This window comes from Equus asinus, chromosome 6 (genome assembly GCF_041296235.1).
Source record: "Equus asinus isolate D_3611 breed Donkey chromosome 6, EquAss-T2T_v2, whole genome shotgun sequence".
In the NCBI taxonomy this organism is placed as follows: Eukaryota; Metazoa; Chordata; class Mammalia; order Perissodactyla; family Equidae; genus Equus; species Equus asinus.
The window spans coordinates 65,140,001-65,164,300 of NC_091795.1; the positions used below are offsets into that span (position 1 = coordinate 65,140,001).

Sequence of the window (24,300 nt, forward strand, 5' to 3'; positions counted from 1 at the left end):
CTAGAAAGTTTTCAGTGGAACGCTTGCCTCTCAGTGTCCTATATTGCTCTATACCTATAAATAATAAAAAGGCTGATAACATTGCTTTATGTAAGCAAGCTTAGAAATCACTCTCAGATAAGTGCTTTTGACCTAAATCTTGTAGCGCCTCGATCTGACATATAACCCCACAACTGTGAAATTCTGTATGAGATTTAACAGTCTCAAACTGCCAACTGACCCAGCCATAAAGCAAGCAGAGATAAAGACTTACAGTCCAACATGATACAATTAGACAGTCACCTTCTATTTATTTCAGTGCAGCTAAGCATTTAACCTACTTAAAAGCCGAAGGTTTTTCATTAAAATATAAATGCTTGTTTATCATTCATTCTATGCCACCTCCCCTGCATCCTACAAATTAGTCTATTATGAATGAAAAGATTAGTTTGTTTCAGAGAAAGGAGTAAACAGAAATGGTTTCTGTAAAATCCTTCTAGACATGCAAAGATGAAAGATGGCTTTACCACACAAAATAATCAGATACAAATAGCTGTTCAGAAGCAGTACACCTACGGGGGACTTTAATCAAATATTTAGGTTACCTGCCAAAAAGACCATGATCTCTTCAAAATGCAATGCGGATTAAAGTGTTATCTAACACAAGCAGAAAACTAACCTTGGAGTGGAAGTTTGAAATGTGTTCATCATAATTTTCATGTCTTTGGATAGAGAAATCAGCTTTTTCAGCTAGATTGCAAAACTGGTTTAAAGTATTCCCTCGGCGTGGGGCGAATACCATTGCTTTCCCCTAGAACATTAAAAAGGAAATTCACACATTTTAAAACTGGAAGGCAACCAAATGTAACAGACATCGCTCAAAGCTTTTAATATACTGCTCTCAGGTAGAAAACACAATTGTTCTTGAGATGTCCACACAGGAGTGAGAGTAATTTCAGTGACAGATGTACATCAAATAAGAAAATATATATATATTTCATATTCAAATGGCCAGTTGCTATGTTTTATCCTTTTCAAACAAAGCATGTAATAAACCAAATGTGACTCAATGTTGGTATTCTGTACAACAGACAATTCTCTTGGGTCTAGTCGTTTAAACCATCAACTAGATTTTAGAGTAACTGGTCCAGGGCAGCGCCACCCACCTTGCGACTCCTTAGCAGCTGCCAACACATCTGCAACACAGCTCCAGAGCATGTGGCAGCAGTTGTGTATAAATGTTAGTTTATTGTACCCTGAAAATTCAACACCAAGAAATCCTCCATAGAGACAAGTAACCACAATCCCTACTGGAGAATATTCACATTCCGGTCCTGCTGCCAGCCTTTTCCAGGACCATGCTGTCGGAGACAAGGCTGTAGGATCTTGGTTTCCAACTTCATTGAATCCTTCATAATGGTCATCATTACAGCAAAACAGCTCCTCACAGTACTCAAGTGACTGCTTTTCAAAGAAACTGGTGTAATGAGAGTAAACGGGCTTTTCTAAATAAACTGTACAACCTTATGAGATTGTTGCAGTGGGGAGAATGGGTGGACTTGAATGAAATATATACAAGATTTTAGAAGACCATCTGACATGAAACTCCACAACAACCATTTGCTAACTACTGGTCATGTGGATTTTTCCTCTCCCTCTTAGATGTCCATAGAATAGCTAACTTTAGTATCTTCTTTTTATTTGTTTAAAAGATGACTGTATGCTTCTGCTAATTTCAAGGTCACACTCCACCTCTATGAAATGTAATGTAACTTCAGGTTTTGAGGAAACCATGAAAATATATCACACTTTCTTATGAAAGGTGGTTTATCATTCATACCTGCCAACTATTTAGTGAGCCTCTGGTACGTGTCAGACACTGGGACAGGTGCTGTATATATGTTGTCTCATTTAGTTTTCAAACTACCCAACAATGTAGGTTTTATCAGTTCCATTTTACAGGATGCTCAGAAAGGTTGAATAATTGGATGAGATGACACCACTGGTAAATGATTGGAAACTTACCTGACTCCAATGCTGATGCTCTTTCCACTACACTACATTACCTCCTTATTAGTAATAGTGATTAAAATAATAATAATAGCGGCCACTGTGCTAGGTGCTTCACAAACCTTCCTTTTAATTCCCTCAACAATTTTTGCAACAACCTTGTACAGTAGACTTTTACAGGTGATTAAACATGCAGTGAAGGGTTTGAAGACTATAAGGAGGAACTGTGTAGCAGAAAGGGTTCCGGGCTTAAAGAGAGTCCCCACCATTAAACAGCTGTGTCACCTCAGGAAAATCAGAAAAGAAGTCATAGAGCTGTTGGGACCTTGGAGATGACATAGTCCAATCTCCTCATTTTGCTGCTAAGAAACTCCAGTCATCCTCGCTGACCCACTGAGTTCTCTCATCTGTCCATCCCATCCTGCCCTGCCTTTTTACCCCCAGCAAGGTGTGAGGATCAAATGAAGTGATGATAGAAAATAATTTGAAAAACAAGGTTATATAGGTGTAAGACTAGAAACATCTATACCACCTAACAGTGCTATAAAACTTCTTTCAATTCCCTCTCCCCCTTCCCTCATTTACTTGCAAGAAAATACACTGATACACTGTCCTGGACATCAAGTGTGTTTTCCTACTGCGTTTACATGGACATGTCACACTCAGGCATATCATTATAGCAGCACCAATCATGCCACTACACTTAGAGTTCTGTCAGCTTTTCCAATATTAATTGCTATTTTCAGGCGGTTTTCAAACTTAGCAGCAAAAATTCATTTTGATGTGAAACTGGATATAACACATGGTCTCAGCAGGGGAGCAAAAGTCTCCATTAAAAAAAAAAGAGGGAATTCTAGTAGGTCACTCTAGTCATTTCTAAGAGCTGGTTGCCATTCCGGATTTTTGAATAATGGAAGTTGTTTTATTTTAAAGTCATCTGCAAAAATCGTCTTACAGTTACAGTTGCAGAGTTGATTTTTACCAGCTGTTATCTAAGCTATATATCATAATGTTTACGGAGCTACAGGTTTCTTGGCTGGGCTGAGGTTTGCATCCACAAAGCACATGCTTCCCACACCCCACCCCCTTGTTGGTTGGGGTGAGCCATAAGGGGACTGCAACTGAGCATGTGCAGCACTCTCTGTCCAGAAAGCTCTTTCTTTCTTGAGGCCTCAGTTTACCTGTCCTTCCCCAACCACTCTATCTAAAACAGCAGCCCCTCCCCCATCACTCTCCACCCCTCTCCCTGCTTCAGTTTTGTTCTTCACACTCATCTCCACTGACACTCATCATATCCTTGTTTTGTACTGCCCATCTCTTCTGGCTGGAATGTACGCTCCATAACAACAGGATCTTCTAATGTTTTATTCATTGCATTTTCTCAGTGCTTCGCACATAGTAGACACTCAATCAATATTTGTTGAGAGAATAAACTAAATTCAGATGTTGAATAATCTGAAAAATACAAGTCTTTGGGAATTCGAACGCCACATTCTATTGCTTATTCTTTAGAAAAGATTTTCTCCCAGAAGCTTTTACAGAGTCAGCGGCTACAGTGGGATTTCAGAGGGCAGCAATCCATGCACAATGCTGTACCCACAAGCAAGAGAAAGAGAGAGCAGGAGTTTTAATCTCTAATTACTCAGCTATGAGTTTTAAAATGTCTTCTTTTTCATTTTATTGAACACAGACACCTTTGAGATGTGGATTAATATTTAGGAGAGACAATAGGACATCATCCATTCATTCGATCAGCATCTACTGAGCCCTACTGAGTGCCGGCAGATGCCCCACAATGAATGGTTTTAGAGGCCCCCTTATTCCTGTGGAGCAGGACACTTTGTCTGCTACAATCAGAGGAATACGCCTTACATTTTAGGCTGCAAACATCAAAACAAGAAAAAGAATATAGATTTCAAATTAGCCCATCACTTTAGAAAAATTATTTTCAATTTACCAAAGCACAACTTTCTAAGCATTTATAGTCACAGAATCATTTTAAACTCAGAATGAACACTCAATTGAATGTAAAATTTTGACTGATGAGCAGAAATTTGAGAGAATTCATTTATCCCTGGAGAAGAGAGAGAAGTAGTTCCACTCAACAACAATGATATTGTTTACATTGTGAGCTCAGTTGTTGTTATTTTGCTAGACTAATCTATACTCATATATTAAAGGGTGTGTACTTCTGGAAAAAATAAGTATGCTTCAGATTTATTTTAAAAGGAATATGCTATGCCAACGAAATGCCTTTATTCCTTTTTCATTTGCAGGCAACCAACTATTAAATACTGGTTACATGTTTAAGCTTATGTTTATTTTTTTCTTTACCTGGTTTCTGAGATGCTGGCTTCGCCTGCTTCCTCCCCTCCACCTTTCTGTCTCTGAGCCCCCTTTCCTGGCTTCTCTTCTCCACCTGCCCCTTAACTGTCCATGGTCCCCAAGGCTCTGCCTACTTTTTTTGTGTTCTGTACAGTTCTAGGTAATTGTACTGAAGTCCATGACTTCAACAATCACTTATTCATCAAACTCCCAAGCATATAATTGGGAGTTCACCATTCACCATTGCCCAGGGCCCATACTCATATTTTCAGGTGCCTACCAGATCTCTCCATGGGGATGTTCTGAAAGTACCTTTAGCCCATTCTGTCTAAAAGGGGGCTCAGTATACTTGGTCCCAAAACCCCTACCCCTCCTAGGGCACTACCCATCTCTCTCTCTCTCTCTTTCTCTGACACACACATACACACACACACACACACACACACACACACACACTCACACTGAGTACCTTCTGGTACCAAGCACTTCCATACCCTTCACCTTCAAAATGAAGCTAGACACCCGGGAATCATGCATGGCATTGCCTTTTAAAACTCTTCAATGCCACATCCCCCACCCACATCACTGTCCTCTGCTGCACATGGTTCTTAAACTGTGTTTAAGAATTGCTTCAAGGGTGACTTGGAGGGGTAAAAGGGAGACCAAGAGAGAGGAAGTGTTAATCTTCCCACATCCAATTTAACTAAAGCTGCTTCACTTTTATCTGTTTTATAACTGGGGTACTGGCTAAAAATGGTTTGACCAGAGGGTTCTGCCATTAAACAAGATTGAAAACCACTGACATGGGTCCCACTTTTTGGGATGGTAGGCAAAGCCCAGCATGACCTGACCCATGCCTATCTCTGCAGCCTAGTCTCCTAACACTCCCTCTTAGCCACCTTGGGCTCTAGTCAGGCCAAATTCGTTGTGGTCCCCTGAGTTCTTCTTGTATGGACCCCATGTGTCTTGAAACAGGCAAACATTCCCTTTGGGTGGAATGCTTCTCTTACCTCCAGTTCTTTGTCTGCCTGGTGAACTCTTACTCATCCTTCAGCACCCAGATTAGACACGCTGTCCCTGTGATGCTTTTGCTGCCCGGTAACTGCATCGGGTAACTTGATTGTCTCTCATGCTAGACTATGAGCTCCTTCAGGGAAGGATTATGTTGTACCTTACTCTATCCTTAGGTTAGGCAGTTGATAAAGGTTTGTTGAATGAATCCCTCAGTGAATATCCATTGAGGTCCCTCTTCTCCATCTTCAGATCTTCACTAGATCCTAACTGGGTAATTCCAGGTAGAAGTTGGTCCACGTTGGACCCTGAGGAGCCTTGCTGCTTGCTTTCAAGCTCTCTCTTACTCCAATCCAGCCTTTATGCTGTGGCCAAAGTGACCTTTCTAGAACCCACATCTGACCACACCACTACTCAAAAGTTTTCAATGACTATTATCCATACTACAAAGTCCAGTATCTTCATCATAGTGTTCTCAGCCTTTCATAAAATGGTACCTGAAGCTAACTCTTTAACCTCATCTCCTGCCCCTTCCCAACCCTAAGTCACAAACCACTCAGACGCCCTTACACTCTAGCCAGAGCAAACTTCCTCTTGATCCCCAAACACCACATGCTTGTTCATACTCTACACGTGTGAGCACTGTTCCCCTCACCAGGAATGCGACCTCTGAGGCTTAGAAGGCCCTTCTTACTATTTAAGACCAAAATCAAATACCGCTGCCCTGGTATTCCTAGAGAAACCTTCCTCAGGCAGTTAGTCACTCTTTGTGCTGTATTCCTAGTACCCGCCATACTGCAGTGTAATTCCTAGTAGCTCAAGCATTAATCTGCCCTGCTAAACTGTAAGATTCCCACTGTGCTCGTTATTCATATTATACTCCCACCCCACATTCCCCAGCACAGTGCCAGGCAGAGAGTAGTTGCTCAACACGTTTGTTCAATGAAGACAGAATTCAAACCCTTAAATATCTCACCTTCTGTTGAAGATGAAGAGTAGAAAGAGTCACAAAACAAAAACAGCACCAGGCTATATATGATCAGCTGCTGGGCTGTGGGAAGCCACTTTGCACTGTCCACTGTAGTTCCGCAGGAGTGTGTTACATCTCCGCAACCAGATTATAAATGCCTTGGGGGCAGGGACTCAGCACTGCACATGCTGAATAAGCACCTGGGTGGACTTTCGAAAAGAACGTCTAGGGGTAGGCCCTGCTCTAAGGGTCTTAAAATCATCTGGGGACTCTATCCCTACAGCCGGGTGAGCGAGGTATAGCTGAACACAGCTTCTGACCTCTGTCCCAGCAAGCAGACGAGAACCCAAGGGTCCTTCAGCACCACCTCTGTTCCTTGCACTGAGCCCGCACTCACGAGGCAGTTCCCTGAGATAAGCAAAAACGGAGGTCTGTACAGATGTGTGCAGAGATGTTAGATTAAAAAAAAAAAAGATGAGGAAATCTGTCAGTAAAAAGAAATCGCTTCTAAAACATTAGTCCATGGTTTACATTTATAGCATCACTGGATAAAGGTGGGACTCCGGGAATTTGGCGGTCAGTTAGGGCCAGTTTCTGAAGACGGTTAAATGAATTCCACAGGGATATTTTTGAATTCTTGGCAATCGGTCAGCAGCAATAACAAGCTGGAGAGCCGTCAATATTGCATCTCCGTCAATCTCCTCGTGGTCCTGAGTAAATTCACACTGTCCAGCTGGCTTGCCTCCTCTCCCTGTACCCAAAGCCGTTTCAGAGGAATATTAGTGGCTACCGTTTGTTGGTTGTCATTTCTGGACTAAAGTTCAACTTGCAGGCTGCTGTGGCTGTATTTTAAACTACATTTGGGTCCTCTATTTCAGACATTGCTGATGTTCTGTAAAGAACACGACGACAGGGGTCCCCTATCAATCATCAGCAACAGGAAGCTACTCACCTGAGGGAAAAAGGTGGTGGGGGAAACATCGCTTCTTGGAATGAGTAAAATTCGCTGATTTCATTTCTTTGTACTACTTATTTTTTTTCATATGTTAAGTTTGCTAGAGAGTCCCTTGTAGTACTCTGGCAGGAGTCAAATGTCTTCATAGTTTCTCTAAACCAGCAAGTTGAGAAAAGTTTCCATTTGGGGCAGGTGACAAACATTTCCTGCTGAAATTTGGAGCTTCCTGTAATGACTTTCCGGGCACAGGTCCCTGTTTAGCTGAGGATCTAAGCTCAGCCCTGGGATCTGGCATCACCCCTGAGCCAAGCCTGGTGGCTAAGCTTCCTCCAGGGGCCTGTCCCCCCTTATTCATGATCCCATTATAAAAACTGAAGAGCAGGGAAACCCGTCCCCCCCATCTATTTCCTTTGCTTCTGGATTCTCTGACCCCAGACAGCTGATTTACCCTAGCTAGTAATCAAGAAACCACAGTCCCCAAAATGGCAGAATCCATTTCTTCCCACAGCTTGACACTTGAACCTTCATGTGGCAATTATTTCATTCCTGCCATCTTGTAGTAATCTCTCCCCTCCTCAGTGGGGGCTGTCTGCAGTAAAAAGTGTCATCTTCATCCAGGGAGACAATCCTCCAGAGACCAATGCAGGTCCTGTGGCAGGTATGCAGGACACGAGTGCAGGGGAGACGCAGCATGCCCAGTTGTGTGTAGAAGTTGTCAAAGTTCGGGTCAAGAAAATGGTGTATTCCCCTCCCACCAGCATTTCTCTGAGGAAAATGCTTGGGAAGAGCTCCCATATTCTGTGCTTACCACAGCCAGAAAATCTCTCTGGTTCTTCTTCAAGATAACAAGAGCTCGTATATTCAGAGACAATTGTGTGCTACAGTTTTCCAGTGCATGGGCTTGTTCACTCCCCATTTTACAGATAAGAAACTGAGGCTTCGAGAGATGAATCTAGTAAATAGTAAAGCCCAGATTTGACCCTAAGCTTTCGACCTCCAGGGCCCAAGTATACCTTCTCTCTGCAAGGAGGACTTCGGACTTTAAAGCTGATGGAGCCCTCTGGAGCTTGGGTGAACTCCCTCCCTTTCCCTTGTTGGGGAAAACAGAGTAAGAGAGGCAGTTCCAGAGCTTGTCGGTGCTAAACTGAGCCTGGAGTTCAGGCCTCCCCTCAGCCAGGCCAGCATCCCTTTGGACAAGTGTCTCACGTGTATTAACCTTGACAAGCTAATACAGCAATAAAAAAGAATGAGCTCTCATTCTGGAGCTCCTCCTGTGTGCCAGGCACAGTGCTAGGCATTTACATATGTAGAGTTTCCACACCAGCCCACAAGGTGGTACTCATTCTTGCCTTTTCACAGATGAGGAAACTCAGGCTCAGAGAGGCTAGAGAGTTAGCGGGAGCAGACTTGAGTTTTGTATGCAGATATTTTTGACTCTTTCCACTCACTATACTTTACCTTCAGAAAATGGGGGCCTGCTATGAATTTAAAGCATTTGGCTGACGTGTAATTTTTGCTGAGCACCCTGAGAGCTTGCTGTGTCTCCCATTGAACTTGCTGAGCCTTGAATTACCAAGAACTCCAAGGATCCACCAAGGTGGCCCCCCTAAGTTGTTCCTTTGTGGGTCTCTGTGGCACCTTCAGCCTCTGGGCCACAAAACCATGGAGGAGTTGTCTGGGCCAAAGAGAACATCAAAAGCAGCTCTAATTGTAATGGAATAAACCTTTAACGTATCTTAGTCTTGGATTGTGACTTCCACAATCCAAGTGTAGTCTTCGTAGTCTTCTACAACACATGCACTCTGCAGGCGGAGGTCCTTCAGAAGCAGAATAGGCAGCCCTGAGAGCTAAGAAGGACAAGAGTTCAGTTTTTCCTCTGGTTACCCTCAAGCTCTGGGAACCCTTCCAGCCCACTGGCACAGATATGGAACTACTGCTGTTCATGGCCAAGTCCACGTGACCCTTTACAGGCCCCCCTGGGGGAGGCACCAGAGTGCAAGTGCCCCGACCTCCCGATGGGGATGAGCTTCCTGGGTGGGAATTTCGGGATGTCCCAGTGCCCTCCACAACTTGGATTTCCGCTCTTATGGCGGGCCCCTTACACCTTAGGCTAGAACACCTGGCAGCCTTGTGCATCACCTAGCCTATTTCTCCTGCTGCAGTTTGGTATGGGCCCTTGTGATTTGGCCTCCCTGCTCCTCACATAGCGTGACTAAGTACCACCTACTCCAGGGCTCTGCTTCGTCCCTCTCTGAGCTAAGGGCAAGTATCAGCTGTCAGTACTAGGGCTGCTGCCCTTGCTCAGCGGGGGCCGCTGTGTGGAGCCCCACTTCAGACAAGGGGGGAGCTTGGTTCAGTGTCTAATGGAGGGCACAGGAGAGCTGCTAGGATTCCAGCGCAATCTGCATTTAGGTCTAGTCACAGCTCGGGCAGTTTTCTATTGTAAATCATGCAAATGATTTACAATAGATCCTAGGTAAATCATGCAAATCTGCTGCAAAATGGAGTATTTGCCACAAATAGGCTTTGAAGGGGTGTTGGTGATGAGTGGAGTACTGTTTGTGCAGTGTGAGATCCAGGAGTCCTGGAAAGCATTGTATTTATGTATGATACATTTTCATAGAGGCCTTTACATCCAAGAATCTCAGGGCCCTCGCTGAAAATCCTGATCTTGCAAATGCTCACAAGAATCACCCAAGGTTAACAGGGGAGATGAAGAGGCCCCAAATTCCTTCTTCTGTCCTCAACTTGGGCTGCTCACTCAGCCACAGGGGCAGCCATCAGTAGCTTGGAGCAGCTCTTTCCTTGCCTCAAGACCTACTAACCACCTCACAGGGGGACCTGAGAAGGCCAATTTAACTTAATTGATTACCACTTGCAAAGCTGGGGTTACTCCTCTGAGAGGCCTATTTAAAGTTTCTGAGCTATAAAGAGATAACAAAATAAAAAGTAACAGTGTATGGCAAAGGATGATTATCAAATTGCTCTGGGAACTTTCAGTGTGAAAAAGATATAAAAGAAAGATTGAAAGGTGTTAGTCTATGAGTCTCACTGAGGTCAGAACACCAGAGCGAACCTTCCTTTGAAAAAGACTTTAGAAACAAAACTTTAGAAAATACACACACACACACACACACAGTGGTCCTTTCTCAGATAAATGTGAGTTCCTGTCTTAGACTGCATTAACATTGTTAACCTATTTTAAATTCCTATGGCACAGCAAGAGTCTTACATACTTAGAAGATTTTTTTTTAAATGCATGAGCTTTAAACTCGTTCTCTTACTTTAAATAGATGTATATTAACTCTCCGTTTAGGCTGTAGGACCTCCTAGCTTAGTATAACAGACCAACAAAATAAGAGTGGATACAAACTCTGTAATTTACTCACAGGCATAAATGGATATATAAATGTAAAAATGTGCACAATTTTTTATGCCATGCTTGGCTTCATTGTGACCTAATGTTTATAATATGTAAATAATGGCTTCCTTTTAAAGCAAAGAACTTTTAATATACAGATTCATCTGAAGTCCTTTTTCTTTAATATAAACAGAAATAAAAAGAAAAAAATATTCTTTTGCAATAAATAAATACCCTATGACAAAGGTTACCATTGAAGGGATTTAAAATGACAGAAGTCAACAGAAAACTTTCAGTATCATACTTCTACTTTAATATGAAGATATTGTTATCAAAGGAAAAGACTCAAGAAATTCTTTGATAAAAATAATCTCACACTATCTTTGAAGCGGTTTCATTTATTTTACTACCCACTGTGTTCCTTATCAGAAGGCCAAGGGTAAGAAGTTTCCTAGTTATGATTAGGAAAGAATCTGATAGATCAGAAGACCCAATTGAAGTTGGACATAATAAGTATTAAAGTATTACATGACATTAATCCTGCCATTCCATTACTCTCCTCATCTTTGTGCACAGACTAATTATTCCGAAGCCAGCATGCAGGAGAAAATAGAAACATACTTACCCTGGGCTGGAGTAATCTCTTTATTGCGTCAACAAGGCTGGCTCTGTACTGGTCCAGAAACAGGCTGACATTGAGAAGAGAGCAGAATCCAGATTAAACTGGGTTTTCAAGTCTAATGATACTAATGCAGCTAAGTACAAGGTTAATTACACATGTTTACTTAACACTAAGAAAGAGAAATTGCTTCCTTCTATTTAAGTGTCTCACTGGAAAAAAAGAAGATATTGTGGTTGGTGTTATCCAACCTAAAGCCAAGTCATCAGCATGCAATGGGCCAGGATTCACATGTGACAGGGCCATGTGTTTAAGGGCAATTTCTACACTGCTGGTCCGGGGAATCATCTGGTGGAGATGAATCACTCCCAGTGCTTCCTGTCATTGGAGCCCAGTCTCTTAGACCCAGGCCCTCTGCCCACCGAGGGTGCTGTGAGACCACCCTCCAAAAACAAACCACTGGCTCTGTTACATCCAAACCATGGAAGAGATTTCAGTGGTGATGGTTTTCAGTGACTAGGACACACCGAGGTTAGATTCAGGCAGGGACCTAGGAGTAAGCGGCTCTAAAAACACAGACCAGGTTTAGGCAATGTGTCACAAAGACCATGGCAACTCTGGATTTTTCCCCTTGATCTCCATGTTCATTTTTTCCAGTTCACTGTGATTTTTCATTTTTCTCCTCTGGTCTTTTGAGAATTTCTGTTGTTGCTCTGTCACCCCTTTGGCTGGGTCAGTCTGACCCTGTCTTCACCAAGTCTTATCTTGGAAGCTTGAGACAGAGTTTCGTTATCTGGGACTTGCAGGCTAGAACACCTGGCAGCCTTGTGCATCAGCTGTCTCACGAGGGGCGTATGTGAAGCCCCCTACTCTCATTTCTCCTGCTGCAGTTTGGTGTGGGTCCCTGATTTGGCCTCCCTGCTCCTCACACAGCATGAGTAAGTACCACCTACTCTAGGGCCCTGCCTCATCCTTCTCCAAGCTAAGAGTATCAGCTGTCAGGAGGAGGTCTGCTGTGTGGAGCCACACTTCAGGCAAGGGCGGAGTGCAGTTTCAGGTTTACTAGAACTCTCACTCTGATCTTTCTGCAGTGTGACCTTGGGCAAGACACTTCACATGAGGCCTCAGTTTCCTCGTCAATGAAGGCCCACCTATGTGGCTGTGGTGGGCATCAAATTAATATATGCTATTTGACAAATATTCATTGATCACCTGCTATATCCTAGGGGCTGTTTCAGGCATTGGAGATAAGCTCTGAATAAGACAAAGTTCCCATCCTCAAGGAGTTTCCAGTCTGTATTCATTATTCATCACCAGTTCTAGCAGAGCATACATACATGAAGGTACTCAATAAATATTTGCTTACTAGCTGACTGGCAGATCAACACAGTCCTTGAAATTGAGGAGCTGATATGGGGTGTTAGTTTCAATGACTCTAAAAGGTTGTACACACTCCTTTACTGGTATTGTTAAGGAGGAATCAACATTTAGGTAGGATATTTCACCAGACTAGGTTCTCTTCCAATTCTCTCATTTGAGAAAGAGTTGTCAAGAGAGTAGTTTATAAGAAGTTTCCAAGAAGTCAGTGCTTGGGTTTCACCATGACATGCTTAGTGGAAGTTTATTCTATAAAATGATGCTTTGAGAAATGGAAAAAGAATCCTCTTAAGATGAGCTGGGGATCATTTCTGGAATGGCTACCTTATCCCATTCCATCCATCAATCAGGATAACCTGATTATATTACCCATGGGAAAATTTTCTTACTGTTCCATAAAACCATGAACTCAAATCTTAGAGCAAAGAATGTATCTAATTCAAAAGCTACAAACATTTGCCTTTAAGTCATATTAATCAGAAATTAATAGCCATTAAGGATTGATAAGAAAGGAATCAAATTGTATCTAAGTGTTTTAAAATTTTTTCTTCAGGACTATATACTGTACCTTATTATTTAGTGAGGTTATATCTTAAGTTATAATAATTAAGCATTCTGTTTTTGTTTTTTAAGAGACTATCACTGTGGGAAAATATCTCTGTTGGTTACTCAGGCCTATAGGAGACCTGGCTGGTTGGGATACAAAGCATTAAGCAAAAACCCGTTCTCGGTTTATACCTATGCATCCTAAGAGCTGGTAGGATTGTTCGAAATAAATAAACAGCACCTTAAAAGCTGAGCTTAAAACATAACCTTATAAAGTACTATTTCTACTTAATGTTGGTAATGGTGACAAAGATATTAATATCACAGCTCACTAGAAAATGCAGCTTAACGCACAGCACACATTCCAAACAGCTATTTGAAAAGTGATGTTGTCTACTCATCACTCCAAATCAAATTTCCCAAAAGTAATTCTTGTAGTTCCCTAATAGGTTTTTATTCCAAGCAAGCTCACCTTTCTACTTAGCTCTGAAGCAGAATTTATAATGCTTTGTAGGGTACGTCATATGAGCAATTTTAATGTGCTTTACTCAGAGTGATGTATAATCTCCTGAAAATTCACCCCTTAAATAAGTCCTAATGGGCTCAGAGAACAGCAGTAGCTTAAGTGGATCTATTAAAAAAGGCTGAGTGGGTCAGTGATTGGGATGGAGATACCATTTCAACTCTCCCTTCAGCAGTTACTGATCAAAATACATTGACAGGCTAGTTTGGCCCTTAAACACACACACACACACACACACATACACACACACACACACACTCCTCTATAGAATTCACTTGTGGGATCAACACCTGCTTTGTTTCCTTGATCTGAATCACAGATTTTGTGACAAAGGAAAGGTGCTGGACCATTTTCATCACCTCTCTCTGAATCAGAGTTTTATGCAGAACACAGAGCATCTACAACTCCTCTCATAGAGAAATTAATTAGTGCTGAGAACAAGGAGACACTTCTCTATCAGTATCCACAGAAAGAAAGACCTCTATGTAATTTACAAGGTGAAACATGCTAAGTTAAATTGACTGTTTTAGAGTTAACTTTCAGCAGAAGAATGGCCTCTATCAGTATTTCTCAACCGATTGTTGGGGGAGCTGGGACTGATGGCATCTTCTGGTCTCACTCGGCTCTACCCCGGGAGGTTGAGAGATCTTTGGCAATTTGTATGTCTTTGGAGCTGAGTTTCCTGAGGTGTGAGGTGAAAGGGCTGACTATATTTGGGTTAAAGATCTTTTTAGGTGTAAAGATCTGCGAGTTGTGATTTAGAACTATTCCTGATCACAGCAACTGGAAGAAAACAAATTCTAGAGCCTATTTTGAGGAAAAAAATTTTTTTCACCAAAACACCTTTAAAACCAAACTTTTTTCATCATTTAAAGTAAAAATGAGAGAAAATAGAAACAACTCACCGTATACAGTTAGTGTAAAAATGCTAAGAGAGCAAATGAGGTGCTGTTGTACCTTCCCCCATTTCTTCCCAAAGTCTCCGGCTGCCAGTATGCAGACATGGAGCTGACTGTCCTGCACACCCAATTCTATGAGTCAGGCTATGGGTGGCATTTCAGACTTGCTTTCCAAGCCTTTAGAGAATCCAAATGTACAGAATCGTTTTTATTTTTGCAGAGCTACAATAAACTGGAAAGCCATCAAACACTGAATGAAAGCGTTCATTGGATAAAAAACATCTTACTTCCAGACTCTTAGATTATTGTGATGGAACAAGAGTCTGGAAAGGCAGGCTTAAAATTAACAATCACTTGCTATTTTAAACTCAGCAAGGACCAGGCCAGACTGCATCCCAGCAGAAAGGAACTCTAAAATTAAAGTCAAGATTAAACAAGTCAACCAGCAACTTAATATGCAGGGTTTTTTCTACACCTGTGGTTAAATATTCTAACATTTTGATATTTGTCAACAGCATCCTTTTGCAGGTGTGCTTGTACCTCGATTTTTCCTTCCGTTTATTTCAAAGTTGACATTTTACAAGGAACTGTTGAACCATGAAACTATATTTCATTGTCAAAAATGCTGAATTAATGACTAGCTGGTGAAATAATGACTAGCTTTTACAGTTTGCCTCTTTATTTTATAATCTAGTTGAGCTACTAAATTTAGAAGTGAACTAAGAGACTGTCTCTTCTGGAAAATAAGTTATTTCCCCCATTGCCCACAGGTTTATGAATGTTTGAATGTAAATATATGAATATATGAATGATTGAAGAACATAAACATATCACAGCTCGTTGTAATCATGTGCATTTTACTTGAACCACAATGTGGGTTTGGAATAGGTTTGTGAATAGAGCTTGTTTTCATGTAAATGGGATCAAGCAGTACCACTGGTTAGCTATTCAGAGAATCAGACAATGCCACCCTTGCTGGAAATGCTTCAATAAGAATTTAATCCATGCACCTAATATTTGAACTCCGACTCTTGCTTCATATTCCTGTGGCCTAATCCAGATCTCATTGACTGACAATGACTAAGGGATGGTGTGAGACTTAATGTGATCTATTTATGTGTGGCACCAATTTCTGGCACTGAGTATTTTGGGTTTCATCTTGGAGGTGGTGTCTAAAGAGAGCTTTCTTTTCCTCCTCCGTGACATTCTAAAAAAAAAAAAAAGGCAGCATGGTCTGCCTGCCTGCCCCTAGAAGCAGCATCCATGTAATAACTCTGACAGAGAAACACCAAACCAACAGGACATAAAGAACTCATGGAGCCCTGTGCTTCAGTGCCATAAGCACAACATGCTTATTATAAACATCACTCTACTTTCTAAGTTTCTAAGCAGCTTACCCATCCCTGTGAATATGAAGAGAGACCATTACCAAACCATTCTTTTGGAAGTAATGTCAGCATCACAGTGAGAGTAGTTTAATGTTTCACATTTACAAATGGGAAATTATAAACAGGCTGATGTTCTGGCACTTAGAACATCAGGGGAAAAAAACCTTAGCAATTCATACATAGAAAGCCATTTATAAAATAAAACTTGGTGTATTCAGTTCATTTGAATCCACAAATTCTCCCATAGCTACTAACTGTGTGTATGTATACGGTGTGTGTGTACATGTAACATTGTATTATGTTATGTGTTTGTAATGAAAGCCTTAACTGAATATGCACTATGTATATCAGTTGTATGTGACCCTGTTGTTGGCTAGGGAAAAAAGACTATTTTTCAAACATGTTGTGTGGCTATTTTTAACCTGAGAACATTAATCAGAAAAGAGCTTAAATCTTACTTCCTCTGCTTGTCTCTCTGGTACAAATAGGATGACATGGTGTGAGTGTCCATAACACAGGGCATGACAAAGCCAGGCTGTTTTGATATTTGTGTGAAGGACAAATTTAACTCTAAATCTCTTGACCAAACCTGACTTTCCCCACATAATCAGAGCCCTCGTCTAAACCTCCAAGAAGACACTGCCCTCCTTCCCTCTTTCCGCTGCTGTCTGATCTGACTTTCATGCTTAATCTGATCTAATCCTGCCAGCATTATCTTCATCTGTGCAATGAAACCTGGAGGATCCTTTCTCATATTTGGTGAGGAAAGGCATTTACTAAATTACTTGCTCAAATCATATGGTGAGCTTTTAGCTCCTTATTTTTGATTAGATGAAGGATGTAACATTGAGACACAATATCAATGATTAGTCAGAAATCTGTTTCTCCCTTTTTTGGAACAAGGTTTTCTGAAATTGGGTGCAAAGAGACTAAAAGGCCATGGAAAACTAGAAAAGCTCAGCTAAAAATAGAAAAAAATATTTATTTTTCACTGAAAAGTATTCTTCAGGAGAAAAAAAAGCAAATCTAATTCCATGACTTAGGTAGAAAAGTTACCCATTGAAAAATCTTATTAAGTAATAATAACAATAAAAAAGACTTCTTGAAAATTTCATTCCATTCATTCAATTCTCCCACAGGGAAAGTCTTCTCTGGGATCTGGATCTTATGATTAGTTTTATTAATATAATAGCGCTTCCTCAGAATTTGAACTTGTTGTGTTTTCAAATCTAAAGTGTCATAAAAAAAATCATCATGATAAAACTACAAATAACATCTTACTCTTAACAGGGAAAATACTTGTGAATTGTCAATGTTTCCCATATGCCAAAATAATTATTATTCAACACTCATGAAGAAAAGACATAAGATTAGCTGAAATAATTATTAAGGTTTGATACATATTTATCCTGTAACTTAGGATCAGACTTTGATTAACAATAAGTAGGTTGGGCTAAAAGAGAAGACAAAATATCTAACGTAAATTATTTTTAAAAAGCAGGCACCTGACAGATTTTAATATTATTATTTGCATAACAATAAAATGTAATTTTATAATTCCTGTTTTATGTATAATTAAATATCATAATTGAATACACTGAAAATATTAGATAGCAAACATACATATTAAGAAAAGCTATTTCCCTAAAGATATTTCATAGATAAGTTTATTTGCTGGAGTGTATATGTGTGTGTACACATATATTTATTCCCTTATATCAATAGTCAGCTCTCCTAAGAAGTAAGCTAATTGAGCTGTTTGTGTTGATAAACTCCTTTTTCTCCAGACTATTCCTCTCCGAGCCATAATTATTTGCAATTTGCCTAAGTCGTCCATTTACTGATACGTCAAGCATGAAACAGAGGCAATTCCAGAAAATGGAAATGCTTCTCAAAATCAATCTTTGGGAAATAATGTGGTAGAAGTTACTGTGTGATAGAAGACCACCTTATAACTGTCACATGGAGATGAATATTAATTTGTTGAGGTTAAGGTGGCTTTGTGCTTCATTTGTTGACTTTGCTTAGCCGTCAGCAAAGCAGCACAGCCCAATTACTCCAGCAAAGCTATTTTTTCTAACAGGAGTTTTATGATTTTTATGTACTTACCAGTCAGCACACATAACAATGTCAAAATGTCCTTCCAGTTGAGAGACATCTGTCTCATTATCCCATCGTAAAACGCTTGAGGAGAAAAAGATTTTAAAAATTATACTTAGGTTTTTTTTTTAACTTTTGATTTTGAGCTATTAAGATTATTTTTTGTGGCACTTGAAATTATTTAAAAGGTATATACAAATTATTTCAAAAGGTATAATAAAAAAAAAACTAGGGATGTAACTGTCTGTTCTTTATTTTATTTAGTCTTCAAATCTAGAAGAGGAAGAATTCTCTATTTAAACACAATAGTTAAGCTTTTGCTAGTTCTTAAAGGTTTTTGTAGACAAACCAGGGGAAAATACCTTCTCTTTACCATGGTCATTAGAATGAGTCTAGACTCTTAACATCAATGAGGTACATATTGAAATCAAAGTATTTCCCGTCTGACTGGAATACAAATTTATAAAAATAAATGAAGTGAAACATATTGTATATCTACCTTACCTGGCATGTCAGTAGGATTTCATATTGATGAAATGAGCAATTTGCCATCAGGAAAAGAAAGAAAAGCCAACTTTCATTTCGTAGTTCTCAGTTTTCAGGCACATTTTAAAATTCACCCAGCCTGATACTTACTCTCCAAAAGAGGATCAGGTTTTAAACTTCAAATTAACAACAATAATTAATAACATTTGAAAATTCTAATTATGCTTATGAAGCCAACTAGAGATTTTAAGTTATTCTCAATTAATAACTGTGATGATTACCATTTTACCAGATTAAAGTATTTTAATGATTCCTCTCTCCACCACATCAAAACTGTGATTTGCAGTACTATTTTTCAAACTAAAATTCTGCTCCTATTTTCTGTTTTGATTATTATTTAAAACTAAACCGAGTGAGCCTATCCCCCCGTCCTGTTATATTTGCTTATCTTGGTAGGTTCTTTATTTCTCCTAGATCTTCCCTGGGTGAAAAGTCATATGTTTGAATATAAAAATAAGTCTTTCAGTAAGTCCAAAAGTTCTTTTCATATACATTAACATACGTCACTGCTGGTGAATTTTTTTTTTTTTTTAAAGATTTTATTTTTTCCTTTTTCTCCCCAAAGCCCCCCGGTACATAGTTGTGTATTCTTCGTTGTGGGTTCTTCCAGTTGTGGCATGTGGGACGCCGCCTCAGTGTGGTCTGATGAGGAGTGCCATGTCCGCGCCCAGGATTCGAACCAACGAAACACTGGGCCGCCTGCAGCGGAGCGCACGAACTTAACCACTCAGCCACGGGGCCAGCCCCTGCTGGTGAATTTCTTAAGGTAGAAAAGATAAACACATCACCACGAAAATACCTATACAGATTGAGCATCAGTCGTTCATTCACTCATTCAACTCATTCTTACTGAGCACCTACTATGTGTCAGGCCCTGTGCTGTGCCACAGGCTGTGTCTTCGTGGAGGCAGCCTAGCAGGCCACACAGACACACAAACTTGTAATTTGAATGCCTTGTCCTATGTGTTGCATAAGCATACAGACTCGGAGCCCCAGGGAGGGCTCTCCAGAAGTGGGTGACCTCTGTGCTCCCAGATCCTGTGACATGTGGATGAGTTGTATAAATTAACTCTAGTGTTGTTGTACTTGCCTAGGCCCACTGGAGAGCCAAGAGACAGAAGAAACTAGGAAACTCCTAAGGGATTAAAGCTTACTTCATTTTTGAATTGACCCCTCAGAATCTCCATGCCCCTGGAGAGAGTGGTAAATAACCAACACCAACTTTTCCAGAAATGCTGAAGCTTCTAGTGCAGCTGGGACTCAGGCTCAGTGGGAGAGTGGGCCTGTTGCCCTCAGAGACCTAAGAGTCTTAGAGAGTTTCTATACGAACAAGATGGTTTAAAATATAGATCTATGCTAGACTTTCTCAGATCATAAAAGTAATCTATCAATTACACAAATTTTGGGAAAAAGAGAAAAGCATTAAAATTACTCATAATCTTATCATTCCATGAACCATTTTTCAGAAGATGCTTCTAATACATGTGTAATTACTAAAGCACAAGAACAGAAAGTGCAGGAAATCCTGTGATGGATACTGGATATTGGATTCTTCAGGTACTTCAGCCTCTTGGAGAGACAGGGACCTAGCCAGAAATTGGCTGTGGATCACCACAGCAGATGTAATAAGTTGTGATTCTAAAAGAAACTGAAATGCTTGGCTTGGCCACATGGACCACAACATTCCCAAAAGGCATTTTCCCCCAATTCTCACGAGGCTTATGGTTTGCTGTCCCCCTAACCATAAGCATGTGACAAAGAGGGAGGGGTGTATGGACTGAGTCCAGCTTTGGCATGACAGACACATCTAGGTTCAAGTACTGGTTTCTTTCTTTACTAGCTGTGTGAACTTTGGAAATTATTTAACCTCTCTGAGTTTGTTTTCTCATCTGTAAAAAGGGTATAACAATGGCCACCTTCTTGAATACTCTAAGAACGCTATTCACGCTGTATTCTGGAGTTGTGTCGTTCACATAGCATACAATGAGAATGGTGGCCCTGGGAGTTGTGAAATCAGGCAGCCATCTATCTTGGAAGACTAAGATGATGGTGACTTCAATATTCAAGGAGCTGGTCCTTCCAACTCCTCTCTTCCAATGATCTTGCCCTCCCCCCTCCTCTGACACTCACATGATGGTCATGCACACTAGAGCAGTGCTTCCGTTGTGGGGAAGGACCAGATTTATTTGTTGTTTATATCCTATCTGTTTATATCCTATCTGATACTTTTGTAAAATATAATAACAAATTAATAGACAAATGAAATTAAAAACGCAAAGACGTTAGAATACAAGTCTGCTGATCAGATGCTTGGGTGTCACAGCAGTTTTTCTAAACACTTACTTTCACTTTCTGAATGTACTTCACTGCAGATCAGTAGCATACAGTTCACAGACTCCAGTCCAAGTCCTATTCATGAGCAACAGTGCTCCAGAACTTGTCTTTATCAATAGCTGCAACCCTGACCCAGTCTCTGACCAGCCCCTCTATCTTTCACAGCTCACTCCCTCTAGACAGTATTCTAATTCCAACCATTCTTCAATCCCACTGGCCTACAATCTGCTGATCCTATCACCATGTCACTGACCCCCTTCCCTAATGTTTCTCTTCCCTCCTTGCCCAGCTTAGATCCCATAGCCAATCATTTTAACTACTCCCTTGCACAAGCCCTCACCCCCATCCCTTTCTTACTTCCTCACATTTGTTCAATCCAGCTCTCTGCCTGCTCTGAGACTGCACCTGTGCACCTGAATGTGGCTGGAGAAAGCACGCAAGCATCTTGACTGGCTTCGCTTTAAATTCATGACCATAAACCTCAAGTGGACTCTTAATGATGTCTGGCAGTTATACTTATGTTTCCCTTGTCCATTTACTCTCCTAGGTCATTATTTTGCACTACTTTCTCTGTTTTAAAAATTCGAAAACTTCCTCCCTCATCTTCAGCTGATGACCTTGCTTCCTACTCTACTGTCAAAATTACAGCAATCAGATGAGAACTTCCACCACACTTATACTCCTAACAGCATCTGTACATAAATACTCTTCCTTCCTGCCTGTTATCATAGATGAATTAGCCACACTCCTATCTAAAGCCGGTATCTCCTCTAATAACACTAGATCCATCCCCTTGTGTCTATTCTAGGGCTCTGGCAAGTCTCTCGTCTCTGTCCTACGTTATCAGCTCTTTCCTCTTTACTAAGTTATTTCCGTAAATATCCAAACATGCAGTTATTTTCCCTCTCTTAAAATATCCTCTTTTGACTCTACCTTCCCCTCTGGTTATTGCTCCATTTCCCTCCTCTTCTTCTGCAGCAAAACTCTGAAAAAGTTGTTGAAACTCTCTTTTTTCAATTCCTTTCCTCCCATTCTCCTTAAATCAATTCCAATCAGGCTTTCATCCCCAGTGTTCCACCAAAAATGCCCTTGTCAAACTCATCAAAGGATTCCACATTGCTAAATTCGCATCAGTTCTTAGTCTTCATCTTACTTGACCTATCAGCCTGGACCTCATCCACGAACTACAGATTCATATATCCAACTTCCTATTTAATATTTCCACTTGGATATCTAATGGATATCTCAAACTTAACATGTCCATTATTGAATTCCTCATCATCCTTCCCCAAATTCACTTAATTCACAGTCTTTCTCATCTTGTAAATTCCATCTTTCCAGTTGCTCAGCCAAAAACCTTGAATACATCCTTGACTCTTCTTTTTCTTTTACACCCCACATTGGATATGCAGGAAATACAATTAGTTCTTCCTTCTAAATATGTCAAAATCCAACTTCTCTTTATTTCCATTGCTCCCATCGTGGTCTAAACTACTATCATCTCTCATCTGAATTATTGCATAGTCTCCTAATTGGTCTCCCTCCTTCCACCCATCACTCTACAATCTCTGCTCAAGAGAGCAGCTGCAATGATCCTCTTAAAGCATATATCAAATCATGAGCGTCTCCTACTTACTACCTTGTAACGGCTCCTCTCTTCATGCAGAGTAAAAGTCAAAGTCACTACAATGACTGATACGACCCTATGCAATCCAGTTACCACATGGACTTCATCTCCTATCACTCCCTCCTTGCTCTCTTTGCTTTAGCAATACTGCCCTCCTTACAATTTCTTGACTATACCAGACATGCTTCTGCCTTATGCCCTTTATATTGGCTGCTTCCTCTGAGTTCATACAGATATCCCTCCAGATATCCCTATGGCTTGTTCTCTTGCCTCCTTCAAGTCTTTATTCAAATGTCTTACCTTCTGAGAAAGGCCTACACTGACCATTCCATTTAAAATTGCAATCATTAGTTTCCACTCCAGACTCCTGAACACCCTTATCCTGCTCTTTATTTTTTATAGCAGTTACTACCCTTTAATGTGTTATATAACTACATTATTAATTTTGTTTATTCTCTCTTTCTCTAGTATAACATAAGCACCATAGGAACAGAGATTTTTAAAAAATTTGTTTTGTACCATGATGTATTTTCATTGCCTAGAATAGTTCCTGACACACAATAGCTGCTCAATAAATATGTTATATGAATGGATTGTGTATGAACATACTTAGCATAGTGCCTGGCACACAGAAGGCACTCAAGAAACAAAGTTTCCTAATTAAGCTGTTCTCTGAATACAGTGTGTAGATTAACTAGCTATGGAGGCCAGTCAAAATGCTTTCTGAGGATTTCTGCTTTTTGCAAAGATAGAGTAACAAGGACTTCATTTACCCTATTGCCTGAAACAACCAAAACAACTAGACAAAATATATATGACAATAGTTTTTAAGACACTGAAAAACAGCAACAAAGGACAGTAATCCTTGAGAGAGGGGGAAAAACTTAAGTGTGACCACAATTACCCCGGCTTACTGCCTTGGGAGAGTTTTCAGGCCACAGCACAGGGAGGGAGAACTGAGGTGGACTCCTGAGCTAAGGAGATGGAGCTGAGAGTCTGAGGAAACCAAAGCAGTCAGAGTTCCCAGTATAGAGTACCAGATAGGACAGTGCTGCACAGAGAGAGAACTCCAAAGATCTGTGGATAGTCCCCCTAGGGTATTCTGCAGAGTACCAACTGGTGCCTGTGTATGATGAAACTACTTGAGGTTGGGGAAAGAACCATCTGAGAGGATTGGAGGGGAAAGAGCCAGTGCTCACATAGGGCCAGGAATGGTGCCTGTTGCCTCCAGCCACTCTAGAAAACCTCATAATTCACAGGGCACTGGGTAGAGTACTCATATGGATCTTGTCTTAGTAGTGGGAATAATTAGCCCTAGACTAAATGCTGCTCTGGTTCTGCCTAACAAATCTTAAAAGTAAGACCCAAAAGGATCAAACTATTTCCAAATAACTGTGTCCTAGAACAAAACTCAAAAACAATTACAGGAATACAAAAACATTAATATCCTAACAAGGTAAAACTCAAAATGCCTGGCATACAATCAAATATTATCAGACATGCAAAGAATTGAAATAATAAAACCCATAATGAGGAGACAAATCAAATAATTGCACTCAATCTAAAACTGACACAGATGTTAGAATTAACAGACAAGGGCATTAAAATAGTTATCATGGTGGTATTCACTATATTTACAAAGTTGAGTAGAGGGGTTGGCCTAGTAGCACAGTGGTTAAGTTTGCACGTTCCAGTTCGATGACCTGAGGTTTGCTGGTTCGGGTCCCGGG

At 40.6% G+C, this 24,300-nt stretch overlaps 1 protein-coding gene across 6 annotated transcripts in view; it reads right to left on the reverse strand.

Moving 5' to 3' along the window:
• The window catches only part of CAMKMT (calmodulin-lysine N-methyltransferase), a 372,589-nt gene that overhangs the window by 5,541 nt on the left and 342,748 nt on the right, over positions 1-24,300 (reverse strand). For all 6 annotated transcript variants that reach the window (XM_014833329.3, XM_044772352.2, XM_070512170.1 and 3 more), the window contains 3 exons: positions 18,073-18,147; positions 11,237-11,300; positions 659-790 (listed from right to left, as the gene is read on the reverse strand). In XM_014833329.3, coding sequence (XP_014688815.1) covers positions 659-790; positions 11,237-11,300; positions 18,073-18,147 — 271 coding nt within the window. The remainder of the gene's footprint in view (positions 1-658; positions 791-11,236; positions 11,301-18,072; positions 18,148-24,300) is intronic.